General features: G+C 36.3%; 1 protein-coding gene across 3 annotated transcripts in view; it reads right to left on the reverse strand.

Annotated features, from left to right (window-relative positions):
- LOC109060370 (disheveled-associated activator of morphogenesis 1-like) overlaps window positions 1–21,099 on the reverse strand; it is a 43,549-nt gene that overhangs the window by 14,485 nt on the left and 7,965 nt on the right. Inside the window, exons 1-6 of one of the 3 annotated variants that reach the window (XM_042741901.1) lie at window positions 19,358–19,709; window positions 8,457–8,690; window positions 4,706–4,795; window positions 1,675–1,746; window positions 1,167–1,261; window positions 45–378 (exon numbers count right to left, since the gene is read on the reverse strand). In XM_042741901.1, the coding sequence (XP_042597835.1) occupies window positions 45–378; window positions 1,167–1,261; window positions 1,675–1,746; window positions 4,706–4,795; window positions 8,457–8,642 (777 nt within the window). In that variant the 5' untranslated portion in view covers window positions 8,643–8,690; window positions 19,358–19,709. Of the gene's footprint in view, window positions 1–44; window positions 379–1,166; window positions 1,262–1,674; window positions 1,747–4,705; window positions 4,796–8,456; window positions 8,691–19,357; window positions 19,710–21,099 lie in introns of those variants that run through there. The other 2 variants (XM_042741903.1, XM_042741902.1) reach the window with 2 other exon arrangements.

Below are 21,099 nucleotides of genomic sequence, written 5' to 3' on the forward strand. Positions count from 1 at the left end.
AGGCTCAGTGAGGCAAACCACCAAGTCTGGAATTTTCCGCCCACCTGAAATCGAGTCCGTTCGCAGGCAAACTTCTGATAGTGCAACATGGCTTCTAGGATTTTCTTGTGTCCTCCGGGCACCAAGCAAACAGCACCCATGATCTCCAGGACAGCCACTTTGGTCTTGATGTTCTCGGTGGCCAAGCTCTGAGCGATGATGTTGATGCTTTCTGAATGTGCGAGCACATGGGCACGTCCCTGAGAGTTGTTCATCAGGGCTTTAATGCAGCCGATCAGCGAGGTGTGGATCTGAGATTCGGTGGTCTCGTAGTCCATCGTTTTCAGGAAGTTCAAGATGCACGTCAGTCCATCAAGATCTATGAAGCGTGTCACAAACCTAGAGGAGCACCACAACGGTTAGGCCAAGCAGATGAAAACACATTATGACTTAGGTAGAAGAACACATGGAAAATTTAAACTTAATGTCCTGAATTTCTGCCATAGCTTCAGAGACGGTTGCATGAGAAAAGTTGCTGAGGCCTTTACCACCATGTTTGAGGGCCAAGCTAAATTAAGTCGCTGGCCCTGTAAATTATAAAATATGATCAAACGTTTTGTAAAATTAACAGCTTTTGTACAAGCTTCTATTAAATCATAAATGTAAATTTTACTATTGGGATGACAAATCTTTTACAGTTGTAGTGCTGAAGCATTTTCATACAAATATGCTAATCACCAGAATCACCAGAAGTTAATTGAATTTTTTGTGTGAAAACTGAAGAAAAAATAATTGAATAGTGAAGAAACAAAGAAATTAATGACTAATAATGAAAATGAATGATTTTTCGATTTTTTTTTTCCTACTGATTTTGGTGTCTTCTCAGAATTTTTTGTGAGAAGCAATTCATATTATTATGCAAAGAGCATAAACGAGTAAGTCTCAGCACAACAGGAATAGAGAAATAGATCTAATACTCTGCATACAAAGTACTGTATGCATTTAATGCAATTTAATGAAGCACTTAGTGAAAGAGAGATGCTCCATTTGCACACAGCCATGTGTAAGGCAATGTACTTAATCAGAGTAATTAAAAAGAATTATACTGTCATAGAAAGACCCATAAAGTGTGTGTATTTGTGTGTGTGTGTGTGTGTGTGTGTGTGTGTATATGTGTAAGGCAGTACCTCATTGGCTGTGTGCGGAGAGCAGTTTTCAAGCTCTCTATGGTCTTATTCCTCTCCTCCTCATCCTCCTTCTCTAGGGCCAGCAGGGACTTCCTCTGGTGGTGATATTTAACATAGAGGCAAATAATTAATGGACTGTCCAAAGTTTGCCAGGTAAGAGTTATGTTAAATTATTTAACTGCATATAAACTGTAAAAAAAAAAAAAAAAAAATCACCCCAAAAAAATTTAGCTGTAATACAAAAAGAAAAGTGTGCTATAACATGTGAATGAATTTATAGCTTCACCAATTATCTGAGCATCAGGGCTCTTTGCGCTATGAAATATTTATAGTTGTTTACCACTCGATAAACACCTACATCCCCTAACAACTTCCTTAAGGGCAACATATGTGAGTTTAATGACTCCCTCTTGACTAAGAGACTTTTTTGTCCTCAGGGCAAAGATGGAAATGAGTGTGGTCAGGGAAGTGTTCATTATTTGCTGTCTAGTTTGTTAGTCATACTTACAGCAGCCATAGAATTGATCTGATCGATGTAGAATTCAGGCCAGCTGGTCGCCCCCTTATTCTCTTCCTGTTCCTATAAAAAAACTAAAGATTAGCCTGGATACTGAAATCATACAAACACACATTTATATAAACAGACAGAAAATTCAAACTTAAAAAAAACTAAGCTGAAAAATATAATCGAACATGTTAGGCAAACAATAATTATTCTAAAACAATGATTATACAGCACAATATGTTTGGACAGACAGGTAAATAGACAGAATGGCAGATAGAATGATAGAAAGAACCAACAATGGAATGATAGACAAAGAATGATACAGCAATAAATAGATCAAAAGAATGACAGAGAGAACAACAGAATGATAGAACGATAGATAGAACGACAGACAGACAGACAGACAGAACGATAGACAGACAGACAGAAATAGAACGACAGACAGACACAGACAGACAGAGAGACAGATAGACAGACAGACAGAAATAGAACGACAGACAGACACAGACAGACAGAGAGACAGATAGACAGAACAACAGACAGACAGACAGAAATAGAACGACAGACAGACAGATAGACAGAACAGACAGACAGACAGAAATAGAACAACAGACAGACAGATAGACAAAATGACAGACAGATAGGACGACAGACAGACAGAACGACAGACAGACAGACAGACAGACAGACAGGTATGTGAGTGGATGTTGAAGAGGAGGAATTACAAAATAAGAAGGGTTTACAAAAGGTTATGAATAACATGCAAGATGAATCATACACAACAAGAACGTTAATTGGGTGAATTCTGATTTGAAACTGCAAGCGTCTGACACACAAACGTCACTGTACTGTCCTCCACACCAACACAGATCTCTTTGTACTGCCAGGTTCTCAAGCACTTCCACAGCCACAATGTGTGAGAACATAGCTTATCTAACCACTGCGGTTCCCACAAAATTGAATCCAACAATCCAAAAGCGCTTGTGAACTGACATATTTTGTGTGTGTGAGTGTCCACAGCTGACACCTTGTTTGAGATGCTTCTTGTTACCTGAAAACAGACACAAGACACTGAGCTTCGGCACTACTCTACTCCTAATGCTGAGTTAAACACTCTGGCAGAGTGTTAAAAGGCGACAATTCAGTCCAAAACATGCCTTTTCCCAGAGTAACTGATTCTTTAAAAGCTTTTAATACAAAGCCTGGGGTTGGGAAACAATACCACAGTGTTTTGTGCTATGCTCAAGTGTCTATAATATAGCAGCTGCTTGCTCTTTCAGGATAAGACTGACTTGTGTTGGCCAGAGTAAATTTGGAATTGGGAACTGGGGTTGTTTTGGGGGGTTTCACGCACCACATGAGCCCATAAGCTTCCTGGAATCTTATTTAACAAGTCCACCCATTGTTTTATAACCACATTCTGCAATTATACAATTTACCTAAACTATTTTAGACCATAGGAGTTTAGAGATTAATAAAAGTATAGCTTGAAACCAAAACACAGGGTGAGAAAGATCTTATTATGGTTATTATTAACACAAATACTTCATACCAGACATTCACATGTACTTTGGTCTCAACATCTTGATGGTAGTTATAGCACTCATTATATTGTACAGTGCTGGTTCCACATGTTGCTCAGACCCCAAAACTCCACTGGGAGGAATTTGATTCAGGCCTTACAGGTGTAGCTGGCTGGCACGCTGCATTCAGTGTTTTATGGAGCTGGGATAATGCAGCATACTCGTTTTTCTGAGACAGATTGGGTGTAAAATTAAATAAAAATGAAAAACAATAAAATAAAAATACAGTGAAAGATATAAAAGATTGTTTCCACCATGGAATTAAAAAAAATAAAACTTTAGTTTTGGATTTTGTTTTCCCTTAATAATAAAAACCTTCATTTAAAAACTGCATGTTGTGTTCACTTGTGTTATCTTTTACTAATATTTAAATTTGTTTGATTATCTGAAACATTAAAGTGTGACAAACATGCAAAAAAATAAGAAATCAGGAAGGGGGCCAACAATTTTTCACACCACTGTATATCACAAATCTGCAATGGAAGTTTTCGTGACACATTCTAGTCAGCCACAAGACGAGACCAAACTAACAAGACTTCAAATTTGAGGAGTCTCTCTGTATTTTTTGGGGGGGGGCACAAAAGAACACATTTTGTAATCTGAACCCCACTGACTTTCACTCAATGACTAAAACTACTATTTATTTTTTAATATCTTATTTTGTGCTCCATGGAAGAAACCAAAATCATACAGGTTTGGAGGGACATGAGGGTGAGTAAATTATGCCAGAATATTAAATATTTGATGTGAATTATCCCTTTAATAATAACATCTGAACTGAAATTCCATCTCTACCAGTGTATAAGCTTACAAAGCCTTGATCCATCAAACAGAACATCAACATAAATGTTTGCTTTAACATATGAATGAGAATAAAGTTCATTCCTAACATCATAATGATTGACAGTATTATTTTTTAAGTGTTTTAGAGGACAATAGGTCAGCAGCTGAAGAGCGCTCCCCTGGTGCGTCGTGACCAGGTAACTGGTCATACACTCTAGCAGCTGTAGAGAAACCTCAGACCACTGCTGTGTGGTTTGCTCTTTAGTTCCACTGGCGTAAATGCCTCCTATAAACGAGAGTTTACAGAGTGTGTCAGAGCAGCCTGGGTTCTGTTACCTCTCACTCCTCAGACCCAAATCACACGTACTGTGAAAATAAACCCTTGCACTCAACACCACTTCTCTGTCCCAAAGCCAAGCCTGTGCTAGAGCAGCAGCATTTATATTAGTTCCTTTTTTGGATGTACAGTACGAGTGTTCATACATTTAGCTGTTCAGTTTCAAACTCCACGGTCAAGCCAGATGAAATGTCTCCACAGGAAACAGAGTTGTTTTAGGAAACTGCTATGCATGGTCAATGCCAGGCTATACGTTCACGTCTTTCAGAAAATGGAAAAGGCATCTGTGATGGGAGTCCCTGCCCAGTCCCATCTAGTGCCAATAACTTACCTTTTTCTTGCTACAGTAGATTTGCCATTTCTTCTCGGCAGGAAGGGCAAACATGGCCTCTCTATGTTTTTCTGTGAGATCCAGCTCATCCTGAGAAGGAGATGAGAGACTTTAAAATAATGCATACGTTGTCATTTCAAATCCAATTAACTCCAACACCAAAAAGCATATTCTAGCACATTTGTCACATTCTAATACGGTTAAATAGCTAAAATTGACACTTTTGGTTGCTTATTTGGAATATAATACAAATACAATATAAATACTAACATGAATATAATATAATTAATAATATAATATAATATATTAATAAATTTCTTACAAACTATGATTGCTTAATTTTTTAGACACAGACAGACAGACAGACAGACAGACAGAAACTGCATTGACTGCTCAAAAGAATATACATAATATATAATATAATATATAATAATATTTGATTTTGGCAGTGACACACACACACACAGGCATCTATCCAGTCAGTTATGAGGCCTGACAAAACCAACATGACTTAAATTCTGACATCAGCCTCTGGATATCACTGACCCTTAAGCGGAGGTTAATTTCCCACAATTCTGTGTGAGATAGAGAGTCCTTGTTTCCTCACAGCAAAGAAAAGATTTAGTCATGTAAACCATCAATTAATGCCTGTAAACTCCTGTGACCTCTGTGCATTCCCATGATGCAGTTCTGGCCCGAGTTGGTCATATTCAGTCCAGATGTTCGGGCACATGTTAATTAACATCATGTGAGAGACACATACAACGAGCAGGTCCCGAGACCACTTTAACAGGCTGCATAAGGAAATAATGAGGATAAAAAGAATGAAAAATACAGGAAAATCATATAATCCAACCCGTAAGTACTCATGTATATTTGAGCAGAGATTCCAGAGAGAGAACATCACATCCAGACACCACATCTATTGCAGAAGCAGTCAGGTCAAAATCTGATCTTGTCCAGACTGTTCCCTCATAGTTTCTCCCTCTTTATGTCTCTGCAGGAAAAACCTGAACCTGAGATTTTGTTCTGCTATCCTTCACACTCACTAAAAGCCATTTAGATAGAAGCAGCTATCCTTCAACTTCATGATTAGGACTGCTTTCTCACCTCAAATCAACACATAATCAAAAGCCTGCTAGAAGCATTTTACTGTTTAATCAAGTCAACATGACACTGATTGAGGTCTCAGTTGTGGCTCACTCTGAGTCCTCAAAGACTGAGCAGGGGACAGGCTGCGTTTGGGACGGAGTCTAGTGCATGCAAGTCATCCATGAGCCCATCTGTGCCAAATGCCTGCTGGTCACGCGCTGGTGGGCATGAGACATACAGACATTCTCCTACTCAATTGAGTCTGCAGAGCTAATGAGGGAACATGCATTGTCTAACACTCTTTACTGGACCATTAGCAGAGAATGCTTGGATTCCCCATATTACGGAGTCCAAGACAAGCACTGATTCACTCCACAAATGGAGGAATGGTGGAGAAAAGCAGTGCTCAACTGAAGAACAAGCATTTTTGTAACTATTCCGATGGGATTAATGTGAATGAACCCACTTAACAGGCTCCATTTGTGATTTTTGGTCACGTGGGCTTGCGTGCTTATGAACTCTGTATGTTCTGTCTTAGCAAAAAATGCAATGGTGAAACCTCATCACAGGATATAAACACAAGTGTTGTTTTGATAAGTTATCCTTAACATGCCTTCCAGTATAATGTTTGACAAAACCAAAGACCAGATTTGACTTTCAAAGTAGCTTGTGTCCAAAGATCTACACAGACAAAAATCTATTTAGGTGTTATGTGCTGCCTTAAAATTTTAAGCTTGGCCAACTTGAAATGTTAAGATGTACTAAGTGACAACTTGGATATTTGAGTTGACTAAACTTAAAACTAGGGATGTTCATTTTAACCAGTTAACAGAGCGTTAAGAATTTTGACCGATTAATACAATCAGTTAAATGGTTTAAAAGGTCATTTATTTATTTATTTTCAGTAATTTATCAAAATATTTTAAAAGGTTTGCTGCATGCCTAAAATACGCTACATGTATAAAAAATTGTGTTTTTAGAGGAAAACAAACGTCACGTATAAGTTGCATTTTATTATTTCATTCAGAAATAGGCCCAATGCCGATGCGAAATGTTTACAAACATTATAAAAAACACTGTAAACATAGCTAGGCTATTTTAATTCCCCTCACTCCACAACAAATCATTTCAATTAACAGCAGGCTATTTAGAAAAGAACAAGAATTAAAAATATAAGTTATAGCAATATAAACGGCAAGCCAAAAGTAATTCATTTAGGCTAAAACGAAACTAAAACCAACGTTGGGTCTCTCATTCCACACAAAATCAATTGTTTTCGTATTCGCAATGTATCTGAATGCCAAATTATTATTTATTATGTAGCCTACTTCACTGGTGTTCCAATATCCACGTAAAACAAAATGTTTTGCATAACATCACGGCAGTATGGTGATAACACTTAACGGCACTGATTTTACTACATAGGCCTATTTAAACTGAGCAGTGTTGTTTTTTTTTTTTTTTTGTCCATATATTTGACTGACTGTATTTTATTATGATAATGAAAAGGCTGCATTGTCAAGGTAGCAAAGCTTAACTGTGTGCGCACATGTGGCGTCAGCGCAATCATTTGAATTTTTTCCTTCTAACAGTGGAAACAACTAGTCCTTTTAGTCATAAAGATAATCAGAATTGTAAAAGGTTTGCCTGTATTTGTGTACATTCACAATAAAAACAAATCTTTGTGCCTTTGTAAAATAAAAAAAATAATAATAATCTTTTGCCGCTTTCTGCCATCTGTTTCCTTTCGCGTAGCACACAAATGAACCGAAACTCTGCATACTAGGCTACTTGTTGCACAGTTTTTCGTTTATAGTCTTAATTTATTATTATTTATATATAGCCTAGTTTTATTATGTTTTTCTCCGCTCGCAGAAGTGCTGCAGGTGCGTGATGTGATATGACGACCATGTGAATCCTCATGTTCTGTTGTTTGCTGCTTTTTGCTTATGTAAAATGAATCCCTGGGAAACAAATGTTTGTATTTTTAACAGGTCACAGACACTTTATCCTTTCTAATTTAATCCAATTCTAATTTAAATTTATCTTGTCGGTTACCGGTTAATAATCGGTTAATGAGCATCGGTTGTCGGTTAGGAAAAATAACCGAAATGAACATCCCTACTTAAAACACTTATATTTTTAAGTTGAAACAACTATTCTTTTTACAGCAAATAAAAAGTTGAATAAATTACATAAACCAAAAGAAAATTAGACTACAATGAGTGCTCTATATACCCATCCATCCACCCGCCTACCAATCAACCTAACCTTCCATCCATCTGTCCATCTATTTATATACCTACCTAGTACCTACCCATCATCTATTCATCCATCTACCTATCTATTCATCCATATACCTATCCATCCATTTATCATCCATCTTTCTAACCATCTACATACCCAACAATCCATTTATCAAACAACCCATCCATCTTCCTATCTATTCATCCATCTATCTATTTATCCATCCACCTACCCATATCTATCTATCTACAATAACTACCCATCCATCATTCCATCCATCCATCCATCCACAGTATCTACCCATCCATCCATCTACCTACTCGTCCATTCTTTGGTTAACAGTTTGGAAAATAAATAAAACAAAAGAAGGAAAACAAAAGAAAAAGTATGGAGGTCATGGTACAACACATACCACCAGTTCAGTGAACATGGCATCCAGTTCCTCGGTGGGGGGGATGGGCAGGGTGGGCTCCATGGTTTGCAGTGTGAAGTTGCTGTCATGACGGAGGCGGTAGGTGATCTCAGGATGGTTACTCTTCTTTAGACAGCAACAGAGGAATGACAGGCCCCGCCCTCCTCGCTTACGTGGGGCCATCATGGCCAGAGGCCCAGCCAGTCAAATGTGTCTCACTTTAGCTACGACCCCCTGTGCAAGAGAAAACAAAAATTAAGGATGAGGGGAAAAAAAGACAATTAGGAGGGGTGACATCGAAGCTACAAATAAAAAAAAAAAATAGACACTGCTAAAAATTTCTTAGTTCAGTGAAAATGTGGATGGCTATGCTGGGACAGAGCTCAACGCAAAACAACATGACAACACAGCTGAAAATCATCCCACCACCCAGGGCTATTTGCAGCCATATGTCACATGAGATGTGTGATATATTCAAACTAAAATGTTAATGTATTAAGTACACTCCTGACTAACAGGTTACATTGGACCTCCCACTAAAGACCAGTAGCGATATGCAAAGTACCTGCACTGGTGCATAAAATCTCCCAGAAATGAATCACAATCAAGGCTTTGATTATACTTTGCACAGTTACACTAGCACTCATAAGTTTGGGTTCATTAATTAAAAAAAAAAAAACAAATGCCTTTATTCAGCAAGGATGCATTACATTAATTAAAAAACAATAGTAAAAACTTTTACACTGTTACAAATAAAAATATCAAATAAAAAGTACTCTTTAGTGAGACACACTAAAGAGTAATTCCTACTGAAAAGTCAGCTTTGCCATCACAGGAATAAAATACATTTTACAATATACAATTTATTTAGAAAAAAAGTTATTTTAAATTGTAGTAAAATTTTACAACATTATTGTTTTTACTATATATTTCAAATAACTGCAGCCTTAGTACAGATAAGAAATTATTCTGAAAAAAATTTAGAAATCTTACTGTCCCCAAACTGTATTTACTACAACAAATGAGAAGTGGGATTATCAATGTGTGTTTGTGCAGTAAGACTCATAATGCCAGCACTGTATGATCTTATAACCCATTACAACACTCACATAAGCCTCATAAACTCCAGCAGTACACAGCAGCATGAGTCAACATGCAAAGCGTCATGTAGACAGATAAATCAGCTATAAAAGCAATGAGCTATCACATTATACTATATGTTAATCACTTTACAGAAAGGAAACAAAATCTTGTTTGCAATGTGCATTACGAGTAATATCATTCAATATTTAAGTAGATCTGTATCTATAAGTGAAAGGCAACTGCAAAGGAACAAAGTGTGGTGGTGTAGTATGAAAAGAACCTTTGGGAACCAAAGGTTGTTTGCTTAAACACCAAAAAGGCCAATCCATGAGCTGTAACCAATGTAAAAGAAGAAAGTTAAAAATGCTCAAACAGTTTCTTTACATGCAGTGAAACTAAATTAATCAAGGCATGAGAAGCTCCAAAAAGCACCATAAAGGTAATGCAGCAGTGCAGGTCTTCTAAAGCCATATGATAGATATGAAGAACAGACCAAAGTGTAAAATTTGAGCTTCTGCACAACAAGATATATAGTATGTTCTTCACACAGAGCTATTACGGCAAAAGAAGACTTGAAATATAGTGCATGAACCACCTTTATGGTGTTTTTTAATGTCCTTTCTGGACTGAATTAACTTTTTCAAAACGGATGTGGAACAACACAAGGGTGAGCAAATGCTAACTAAATTTAATTTTTTTGCATAAAAAAAACAGGGTACTCCAAGGGACTGTCCTTGTAATCTGTTTCTCTTCATAATAAAAGTGTCTGCCAAATGACTAATTATTACTCGGCCACAACATCCCTCTGTTTGATCTACATCCCCAGATGTCCAAGATTTCTTAAGATTTCTTAATTTCTTTATCCTCAGACCTCACACAATGGAACTGGCCCTGACCTCTCAAAAGACTGAACCGTGTTCATCTCCCCTTTCTCCATATTAAGAATAACGTAGAAAGTTACTATGTCCACATTTATCTTCATCCAGTTCTGTTTTAATGAGTACACCAGCCTGAGCTCGAGTGCTAAGGCCATCACAACCCCGAAGAAGTCAAACATAAACTTCACTCTGAATTTATGATCAGACCCAGAAGCTCAAAGTGACCAGATGTTTCCCTTTAGAAGAACAGGGACATAAAGGTTTAAATGGCTTGTGGATTAGGCTGGAGTTTAGAGTATGTGTGTTTGTGTAAAATGTGCTCAGTGTACTTGACCCTCCAGAGCAGGTTTATAGTGCCATCATACCCAAACACAGACTTAAACAGTGATGCACAACATGAGCTGACCTCTGAATGTTTGTCTGCAGCTCATCTGAGAAAAGAAAATGCTGAAAATAATTCCATCAATTTAAAGTTACACTTTGTTTACTTTGGAATTATACAACAATCAGAATCAAAATATAAAATGTAATTTTTGGAGGCTTTAGTCTATTTTATTTAAAAGATGTTGGAGAATCGGCAGGAAATTATAAGAATAAAGAATGGATGGATCAAAAAATAAATAAATGACCCAAGCTGGACTCAAACTGATCCAATTTAAATTAAACACAACTAATGAAACTAAATACATACAAAAACTATTTATCGAACTGAATTTAACATTATAATACACAACAGTATTGAACTGCATGTTTATTTACAAAACAAATGCAATGTCACACAAGTGCGAACACTTTGATAATTCAAATGAATCAGTGAATCGTTTCTTTTGAACTGGTTCTTTGAGAGGAATCTTCAGAATGATTTTCTAAAAATCAAATGAGCTTTCCAGTACTTCGCAATCAAGAAAGGGTATTCTGTGTGAGTGATTATTGTCTCAGCTTATTAGGATATAAGGCTGCATGCACAATGTGCATTAAAAACTGTTTTGGCAGCATTTTGTTAGACTATACCACATCTGATTGAAGAAAACAGCTATATACCGGAAAACCTACAGTAGAGAACATCTGAAAGAGAAAAAAGAAAAGAAGGAAGGAAACAGAGAAAGAAAGACAAAGGGAAAGCAAAATTGCAGAGGAAACTCTTCTGTGTTTTTTCTGAGCACTGAAACGAATGATTCACTTGGCCATGTCAACAATCTGGATGTTCACACTAACACGGCCTTGTGTGATTTTTTTCCCAACGTGGAAGAGAATCTCGATTCTCACACTGTAACTATTTAGCAGAGCAGACACAGCTGTTCTCCTGAGCGAGGCTGGGAATTTTCTCACCGCTGGGTTTATATATCATGGGGTGAAAATAGCTCCGGCCTGGCTAGTGTGTCCAACGATCAGTGGACAGAGACCACACACTTCACACCATAAGAATGGATTCCACGTCTATTATTAGATCAACTTGAACAGATGACAACATGAACTGCATTTTGATTTGTTATAGGTTGCTCTTTTTTCGAATTTGTACCATAAAAGCAGGCTTTGAGAATGAAGACGTTCTCCACAATTTTACATTTATTCATTTAGCAATTAGCAGATGAGTTCACTAAAACATGGCCAGGTCACATTCCATTTCTTTTTTTTATTTATTTTTGTAATATGTCTGTGAAATTTTTTCAAGTGAATAATGCAAGTGCACAGTATGCCAGTAAATCATTCACAAGCGGGAGATTTAAATCGATGTCCTTGTTCACAAGGTCTGATCCAAACTATGACCCACAAACATCTCTAAGCAAATATGCAGGACCTTATCTGATAAATGTCAAAATAAAAATGGGTAATCCAAATCCACATCTTGTCCAAATTAAGCACTGGGATCGCCTGGGAATTAAATAATCTTTACATCCTGGGAAAGCCCTGAAATGTAAAATCTTTTAAAAATACCACGCAGGAAAGTTGTTATTACAAAACCAACAAATGTGTGAACGTATAAAAAAAACGACAGTCTGCTCCTCATCTTTCAGCTCATGTGCTCATGGGATACCACAGTCTGTACCGAGACAGGTGACTAAAATATTTACAACTAAAATAGTAAAAGAATCAGCAGCTAGCCTAAATGAAAGCAAACATGTGCTATGAACTGAGCATAACATTTTATCCCTAATAAAAAATGACATCTTTCCCGAAGCCCAAATGAAATAAGAGTCTCGCTGTGCTTGTAAAACATATAAAACAGCCAGTTTGTTTAGGTATAAGCTTGTCTTTTCTGAATGGACATCTGTTAACTGAAAAAAAGCATGTTCAACAAATTCTGACCACTACAGCTCTGCCTTTGTTCAAGTCAGTTTAATTTGACATGCATCCTTGAGTTGTTGTTGTTAACCATTAATAAAATGTTTTTGTTAATTGAAATAAAGCTGGAATAAAATATAAAGATGAAAAACTAAAAAACTTTAACTTGGCAACTAACTAAAATAAGTAGAAGTACTAAGATTGCTGAAAAACAAATAAAATATTACAGTTATATACAGTAGAAATGTAAAAAAAAAAAAAAAACATCACAAAAGCACTTAAAATTACAAAATCTTACACTAAAATTACAAAGAAAACTAAAAATATAGAAATAAAAGCTTATTTAAAATAATAAACTAACTATAATAGCATATAAAAAAAAAAATACCAAAATAACACTGTCCTTGAAAATAGTTAACACAGACTCACAGCATTAAGTACTAGTCCAGATACTCCCAGACTACTCTTCCAAAGCAATTCAGATAAATTGTTCAAGGGGAATGGTATCAAATTCTGCAAACCTTGTACTGTCTCTATTAGACGTCAGTCCTAAGAGACTAAAATCAAGGTCTACCCATGACAAGACTGATATTTTGCTACCAAAAACATGCACACAAGGGTTATAAGTGTATACAGAATATAATAGGGAGTACAGACAACAAGCACATTGAAGAAAAGTGGGAGGAAACACCAGAAGGAAGGTAAATCTCAGGTAATGTGCATGTCTGTGCAGCAACTGCCATGAAAATGCCTCCATAACACTCTTGTCTTATGAAACATCTCTCTGTGTCATACACCAGTGAAGTTTATTCACGAGAGCTCAGCCTGCGTATCACTGTGCTCCACCCAGGTGGCTAGGCCTCTTTATGTAAGCAAAATTCAATCTTTATGAACGGCAGTATTGATCCTGCGCCGGGAAGCAATTCCCATTCATGCTGGATCATAAGTCAGTGCATTATGGTAGGGTGACCATACGTCCTCTTTTTCCCAGACATCTCCTCTTTTTCGGCCTAAAAAAATTTCTAAATCACCCAAAATGTCCAGGATTCGGCTTTTGCTGTCTACAGTCGCCATTCATTGTGTGTTTTACTTTCTACAGTCGCCATTCATTTTTGTATTAAAGCCCTGAGTGGAACTATTTTCTTAATCCCCCTCCCAATTTTTTACCATTACTGCCTACTCTCATTACATTCTAATATTGAATATAATTTTCAGGCATCAGGGAGCCGCTATCAATATGCAGAGTATTTAAATCACTTTGGTTGCAGCTCGTTTTGGATGCAGGTTTTTTTTTTTGCATTGAATTGGGCTGATTTTAAACTATTACGGAGGGTTGATTTTCTCCCATTGGTTAAAGGTTTGAAATATTGCATAAATTAAGCTTTGTGAAGGATGCTGGTAGGAAGCCTTAGCTGTGCTTATGATCAATCTGCATATGGTGACTGTAAAATATGTATTTTAGGTATGGAAATTACATATTTTGAGTTTTGATATTTGAGATATGGTCATTGTGCTAACCCCTCCGAAATTTCTACTTTCAAATAAACCAATTCAAGTGGAAAACAAATATTCTAAGATTATGTAATCCGTATGAAACATGCATACAGTCGCATCCACTACTACAGAGATGACGAGTCGGTGTCGCCAACTTCATCTCTAATACCGAAAACAAAGAAAGCACTAGTTTATCAATGAAATATTAAAATGTTAATGCAGTATCCTTGCTGTTTTTCCCTGACACATTCGTAATCATTACTTCTGCCCGGTGCTGTGGCAAGCTTTATGTGTGCGCATAAACACTTATTAGGCTATGTAGGCAATTGAACTTTTATTATTATTATGATTTAAATTGTTTATTAATAAACGTGCGATTAGTCGACTAATGCTTCAAATGAACGACTACTAGTCGATCAGACAAATTTTTAGTCAAGGTCAGCCCTACTCAGAAAAGTGATGTTGCTTCTAAGGAAAGCGCTAGCAGCATTTGTTTGTGATGCCACTTGGTTTGTCACTTGATATCTGATGCAATGACATTCAGACATTTTAAATCAGATTTCACGATTCAAAAGTGACCTTTTGGGGCCACTGTACAATTTATATTTCTCTGAAAAGCATTTTGGCATGTTGTGAGCATCTGTAGAGCTGCATGCGGCTTATATACCAACAGTCATTCAAATCAGGACATCTGGTGACTTGAACTTGAACAATGGCAGGATGTTAATTGTTTTTATATGCGCTAACAAAAGGGTTTGATTTGCCTTAAAGAGCTTATTATCCTCAATCCACATACAGATCTTAGGAGAAATAAACTAAAAAAAAGCAACAAAAATTTTTGCCAGTCTTGCACAAAATATTGGTAATTGTGGTCATGAAGTTCATGAACACTTCCACTGCTTCAGTTCACAGAGCGCTTTGTCTTCAGTTGTCGTCAACATGTCTTTCTAGGTTGTTGTTGGTTTTCACTGCATTTGGAGAAGACAGAATCACTATCGCCAATGGAATGAAAAAATCTGACATGCATAGCTTCCAAGCAAAGCATTCTAAAGATTATTAATGTGCATTCTTCAAATACAGTACATGGAAAGAAGAGTTGTAATCGCTTTCATTAACAGTCTCACCACATAGGCACCATCTTAAAAGTTTGGGAAGTTGGATTTGTAAAAGAGAGGGTTATCAAAGAGGCACACAACTCAAGTTATGTCATGGGAAATGTACTGCTCATGGGCAATTAGCGGTTCCTTTATTTGCTGGTGAAACGGTTGTAACAGGAACAAGATATTTGAATATGTATTCTTAAAATTATTTTAAATTGGGTAAATTTGAAACGTCAATAAACTGTAAATATGTTTTTTTTTTAACTACACTGCTGAGTTAAAACTATTGTGTAAAAATTATAAACTATGGTTGGCTTAAAATGAATATCCAAATATCCAAAATAGGTTGTAAATTAAAAATCAGACACATAATTATTAGAAGCATAAATAAATGTTTATTATTTAGTGTTATTCAACTTATTAATAAATGTTAATTTTGGGTTCATTTTAAGAAAGAAACAGTAATTTTAAGCAACAGCTGAGTTAAATAAAACTACCCAGAAGGTTGGGTTAAAAAATTAACTGCTGGGTCAAAACAAGCCAATCGTTGGGTCGGTCCATATTTTACCCAGCACTGGGTTATTTTTAAACCAGCATTTTTTAGAGTGTAAGAATTCATATTTTAGGTCGTAAGAAGGTTTAACAATAAAAATTTAAATGCCAAATATATATATATATCTCAATTAATTATTTTATTCATCAAGTATGAATTATATTGATCAAAAGTGAATATTAATAATAAAAATAATAAATGTTTTTGTTTTGTTTTGTTCTTTAGCACCAAATCAGCATTTCTGTAGGATCATGACACTGAAGACTGGAGTAATGGCTGCTGAAATTAAGCCTTGCAATCAGAGAAATTATTTTTTTTAACACCTATTAGAATGGATATTTTTAATTGTGTTAATATGGCACAATATTACAACCCCAAACTTTTGAACAGTGCATACGCTAATGTTAGTTGTTCGCAAAGAGCACAGTGAAGGCCTTCAAAGATGGTCTAAAGATACTGTGCCTTTAAACCAAACCAACACTAATGCAAACATCACTCAAGCAATGGAGCTCCATAATAACATAATTGCACAGCAATTGTGTGGACAGATGAAGCAGGATTTTGAGGTCCCATGATGTAGCCAGCAGTCATATCTCTTCCAGGATATGACCTAAACAGCTCTTTCCCTGGGGAAGACAACAGCACTTCAACACCAGACTATCTCAACAGACCTCACTGAATAATCTAATGAGCGTGTGGCTGTTAGTCTGTCTTTCCTTATTTCCTCTGTGACATTTTCCCCTGCAGACAGTGCCATTAATTTTGTGCCTGTATCATCTGCATGGGAAAAAATCCATCATCATCAGTGCTCTGATATCAAATGCAGTCACGAAACTAACACTAAACCAACAGCTCCACATGCTTGTGACATCGTCTGTAATTTTCTGCCTCTCTCATTAAAAGCTAATCCATAAGTCTGGAAGCCTTGATTGGTGGGCCTGCAGAAGAGTGAATGGGTTTCCATTTTAGAGTTTACGTAATGGAGGTCATCCAGTGCAGCTCTCAGGCCAGTCTAGGATCAACTAGAAAACAAACTCTGGCCTTTGGTCTGTCATCCAGCAGTCACAAACCAATGTTCCTAATGGCAAGTTACAGTATTGATCCCTGCTGAACTAATCAAAGTGATGTTAAGTCTGTTATTGACATGTGCAACCACGAGATTCATCCGGCATGCAAGTAAACAAGATGGAAAAAGCTAATGAGAGCTTTTAGTAAACAAATGCTTTGAAAGAAAGAGTTTTAAAAAGAGTATTCGCATTACATGTAACAACATAATTAAATATATGAAACAAATGAAATAAAACAAGAAGCAAGAAAACAGTAAAGGAAGATTTTTGCGAACACAAATAAAAAAAGTCATTAGATGTCATAAAACCTAACATGTGCATGCGTGTGTGTGTGTGTGTGTGTGTGTGCATGTGTTTGATTTTGATCTGATAAATAACAAAATATATTTAATGCTGATTTCTTAAGTTAAACTAAGATTAAATTCCTAAATTAATACATTCATATATTTATTGATTTAAATTCATTTAAAATTAAATCAAATTCAATAAAACATAAAACTAATGTAACTGTTTGTTATGTAGCTGTTTACATATATTTTGTTGTATTTTTCATGGATTCACAAAACAAGTTAAAAAATTTATTAAATAAATAGAACCCCTTCAAATGTATACATTGTATATTCAGATTTAATCATTTTTAAAACTATGGAATTTTTAACAGAGAAAGAGATTAAGATTCCTATCTATGCATGCATATATTAATGTAAGATAACCTAAAAATGATCAAAAACATGTAATGTTAAACACCCACATGTGAACATTATCTATGTTCCTGTTAAGTCAGATAAACAGTAAGCTTTTGGTGTATACCGGAAGCCGCACAGCCACATTTAAGCTCAACTGGACTATATGTGTGATCAATAACATCAGGACAGTAGCAAGGGTGTCCCACAGGGATCATAGACTGCACCCCTCGGGGGATCCGAGCACATAGACAAAACCAGAAAGGCAACTAGAGAGGAAAGATGCAAAAATGTTGTCCATCAGGCAGACGAGTCGAATAGTTTTTAAAACACAGACCCCTGACCCACATTTACTTCATTCCAAAGCCACATTTAAGCCTGATTCCCCAGAGTCAGACTCCTTCAGAGTCCAGAGAACCAGTACTATCCAGCACATGCACACTGTCTGCTGTTGCCAGGCGCGTTTGTGATTCAGCAGCCTGCATTACATGTGCTAATCCTGTGGCTTCAGTACTGGGGATTGCAGTCGAGCTGAGTATATAATGACTTTCCCCAAGTTCAGCTGGGATTGGACAAGCAAACACCAAATCACGCATGCTGATACTGGTTATTAATTATTACTGGAGGGTCACTATCCAAATGTCACCATGTTGGTTATCACAATGTAACACACTACTGAAAAGGACAAAGATACTAAAAGTAAAGGTTCCAAAAAAGGGAACCTTTGGTTCCAAAACCATTTGTCCAATGTAAATGGTTCTTCATGCACTCCTAAAAATAAAAATTCTTTATTGGAATTTATGGTTCAGAACCTTTAACATCAATAGAAACGTTCCATTTAGCAAAAGGTTCTTTATAATGGAAAAATGTTCTTAAGAGTTTTAAAATGTTCTTTACATTTTGAAAAAATGGCTCTTTTATGAACGGTTAACTGAAAGGTTTAGTGGGGAATCAAAATTTGTTTTTTGCAGTGATGCCAATGAAGAACCATTGTTGGTCCCCCAAAGAACCTTTCAGTTGACAGTTCATAAAATATCAGTTTTTTAGTGTTAATAACATTTTAACAATCTAGAGAGCCTTTTCTCTAATAAAGAACCTCTAAAGGTTTCATAGATGTAAAAGAACCTTTATTTTTAAGAGTGCATGGCATCGCTGTGAAAACCACCTTTTGAAAACATTATTTTTAAGAGTGTCAAATCAAACATGCCAATAAAAAAAACTTTATTTTATGAGTGTAGTATTAAGTTAAACATGTGAACACACACACACACACACACACATATAGATGTCTAACCTCTGTTCTACATCCAACAATAACAGATCAGAACATTCAAAACGGACACACATAAATCAAAAAGGACAGTAACAAATTAGATGAATAAATCATCAACAGGCTGTTTATGTATTGCTGATTAAGTATGTAATTATGTCACTTGGCACACCCACAGGAAAAATGCACACCAGTCTCAATCCATTCATAATACTTCCTCAGCTGAGGTCAGAACTTTACGGCTGTTTCCCCTGACTCACTTAGCTAGGGGCCTGGGACGAAAAAAGACAAAAGCACACACACACCAGTTCATCTGAGGCCAAAGGGTAAGTATGCATAAAGATTATCGGCAGCGATCCATGGATCTTCACATGGCAACCCACACAACAAACTCTAACAGAGCTACACTAGCAGAGAAAAACATCCTCAAACGTCAATGTTAAAGTGACTTCACATTTTGATTTCTTTAAATTAAACACAGCACACTCACCTCTCAGAAAGGCACGTCACGACTCAAGAGCACATTGTCGGGTGAAATATAGGCAGCGAGAGCTGTGTTGATCTCAGCCCTGAACGCTGTGGTGTGGGAAGCACGCAAACCGCAACGGCTCATACATCTCTCACCATCAAATCTGGTCCTGAAATAGCAGGCGAAACTGCCTCTACTCCACAAGATCAACACAAAAAAAATGAGTCTTCTAAACAGCACAGCCTCTGGTTCAAATCTCCACTGGATTTACAGTATAAGCAGTCTGAATATTTTAATATATGACTACAACTGTAAGCTTGAGCTCAGAGTCTGAATAAGTGCACCGTCCACACATACACAGATGTTCCCGGTCTGACTGGGACCACCCTCTTCCTGTATGCCACACCTCCTTTCTGCACTTTTCAATGGGAGGGCAATAAGAGAGATTGCACTGAGTTTGACTCCACCCACAATCACAGAGCTGACAAGTGTACAGTGACAAATAGATCTGAGATGTTAGAATGAAAAAAAACATTGTGTGTGTGTGTGTGTGTGTGTGTGTGTGTGTGTGTGTGTGTGTGTGTGTGTGTGTGTGTGTGTGTGTGTGTGTGTGTGTGTACAAAATAATTAAATTAAATATTGGTCACACACAGACTAATAAAACTGACAAAAGCCCATTACAAAATGTCAAAAACTAAAATTTTAAATAAAAAATGAAAATAAAAGCCAAATATGAATAAATAGCCTACTATAATAATAATAATATAATTTCATATTATATAATATTATATTATATAAATATTACTAGGATAACACTTTTGCTAAGACAACTATCACTTCTACTGAACTATTAATGTGATAGACATGAATAATACCTTAAATCTCACTTAAGATTTTCAACTACTGGCCATAAAATGACAACAACAACAAAAAACGCCATAAACATGAATATCTTATAGACTTGGACAACCGCCCTAGCAACCACACAGCAACGTGCCAAAAAAAAATCCAGAACAACTTAGAAACCACATAGCAACACACATCGTAATACACATCGTGGTGGCAAGTTTTGTGCAAACAAGCACCGCACATTTTCTTCAGAAAACATAAAAATGTAGTTTAAACTGTTTAAAACATTTATAAACATAATAAACTAGCTAACACTGCCAACAAAGTACAAATCCCCACAAATAAAGATGTTTTCTTTACTAGCTTTCTCTGCGTGCCTCCAAATAAAGCTTGCCTTTGTTAAAGTGGGTGCAGTGAAGATAGTAAACAAGTTAAAGCAGATTTTGCAAGACTTGATTTGAAATGCTCATAATTCTGAATGCCTTCTGTCTATTAACGGTTTACAAACCTTTGGCTTAGAAACACAGCTGGAGAGAATGATTAAAAAGCCGAACAGCTGTCACAGAACATCTTTACTGCAGATATGTTATGTAAAAGATATGTTTTTTTTTAAAGTATTCATGACCTTCTGAAGCAAAGCACTACCAAGCTCTCGGGCATTTTAGGCAAATAGGCCTTTTCAGGCAAATAATAATAAATCAAATGTTTTTGGTACTGATTTCAAAAACACATTGAATTTGACAAGATATTGCATCTGCAACAAATTTTATTTCCGTAATGGCATTTTTGAGTTCAAATGGACTGATTAAAGTTTGAAAAATAAGCACTTCATACCAAAATGGATCTAGGTCTGGATGAGAAAGAATGCTGTCAATATTGGTTATAGACATTGAACAGCTATTGTTTAACACTCA

This window comes from Cyprinus carpio, chromosome B17 (genome assembly GCF_018340385.1).
Source record: "Cyprinus carpio isolate SPL01 chromosome B17, ASM1834038v1, whole genome shotgun sequence".
In the NCBI taxonomy this organism is placed as follows: Eukaryota; Metazoa; Chordata; class Actinopteri; order Cypriniformes; family Cyprinidae; genus Cyprinus; species Cyprinus carpio.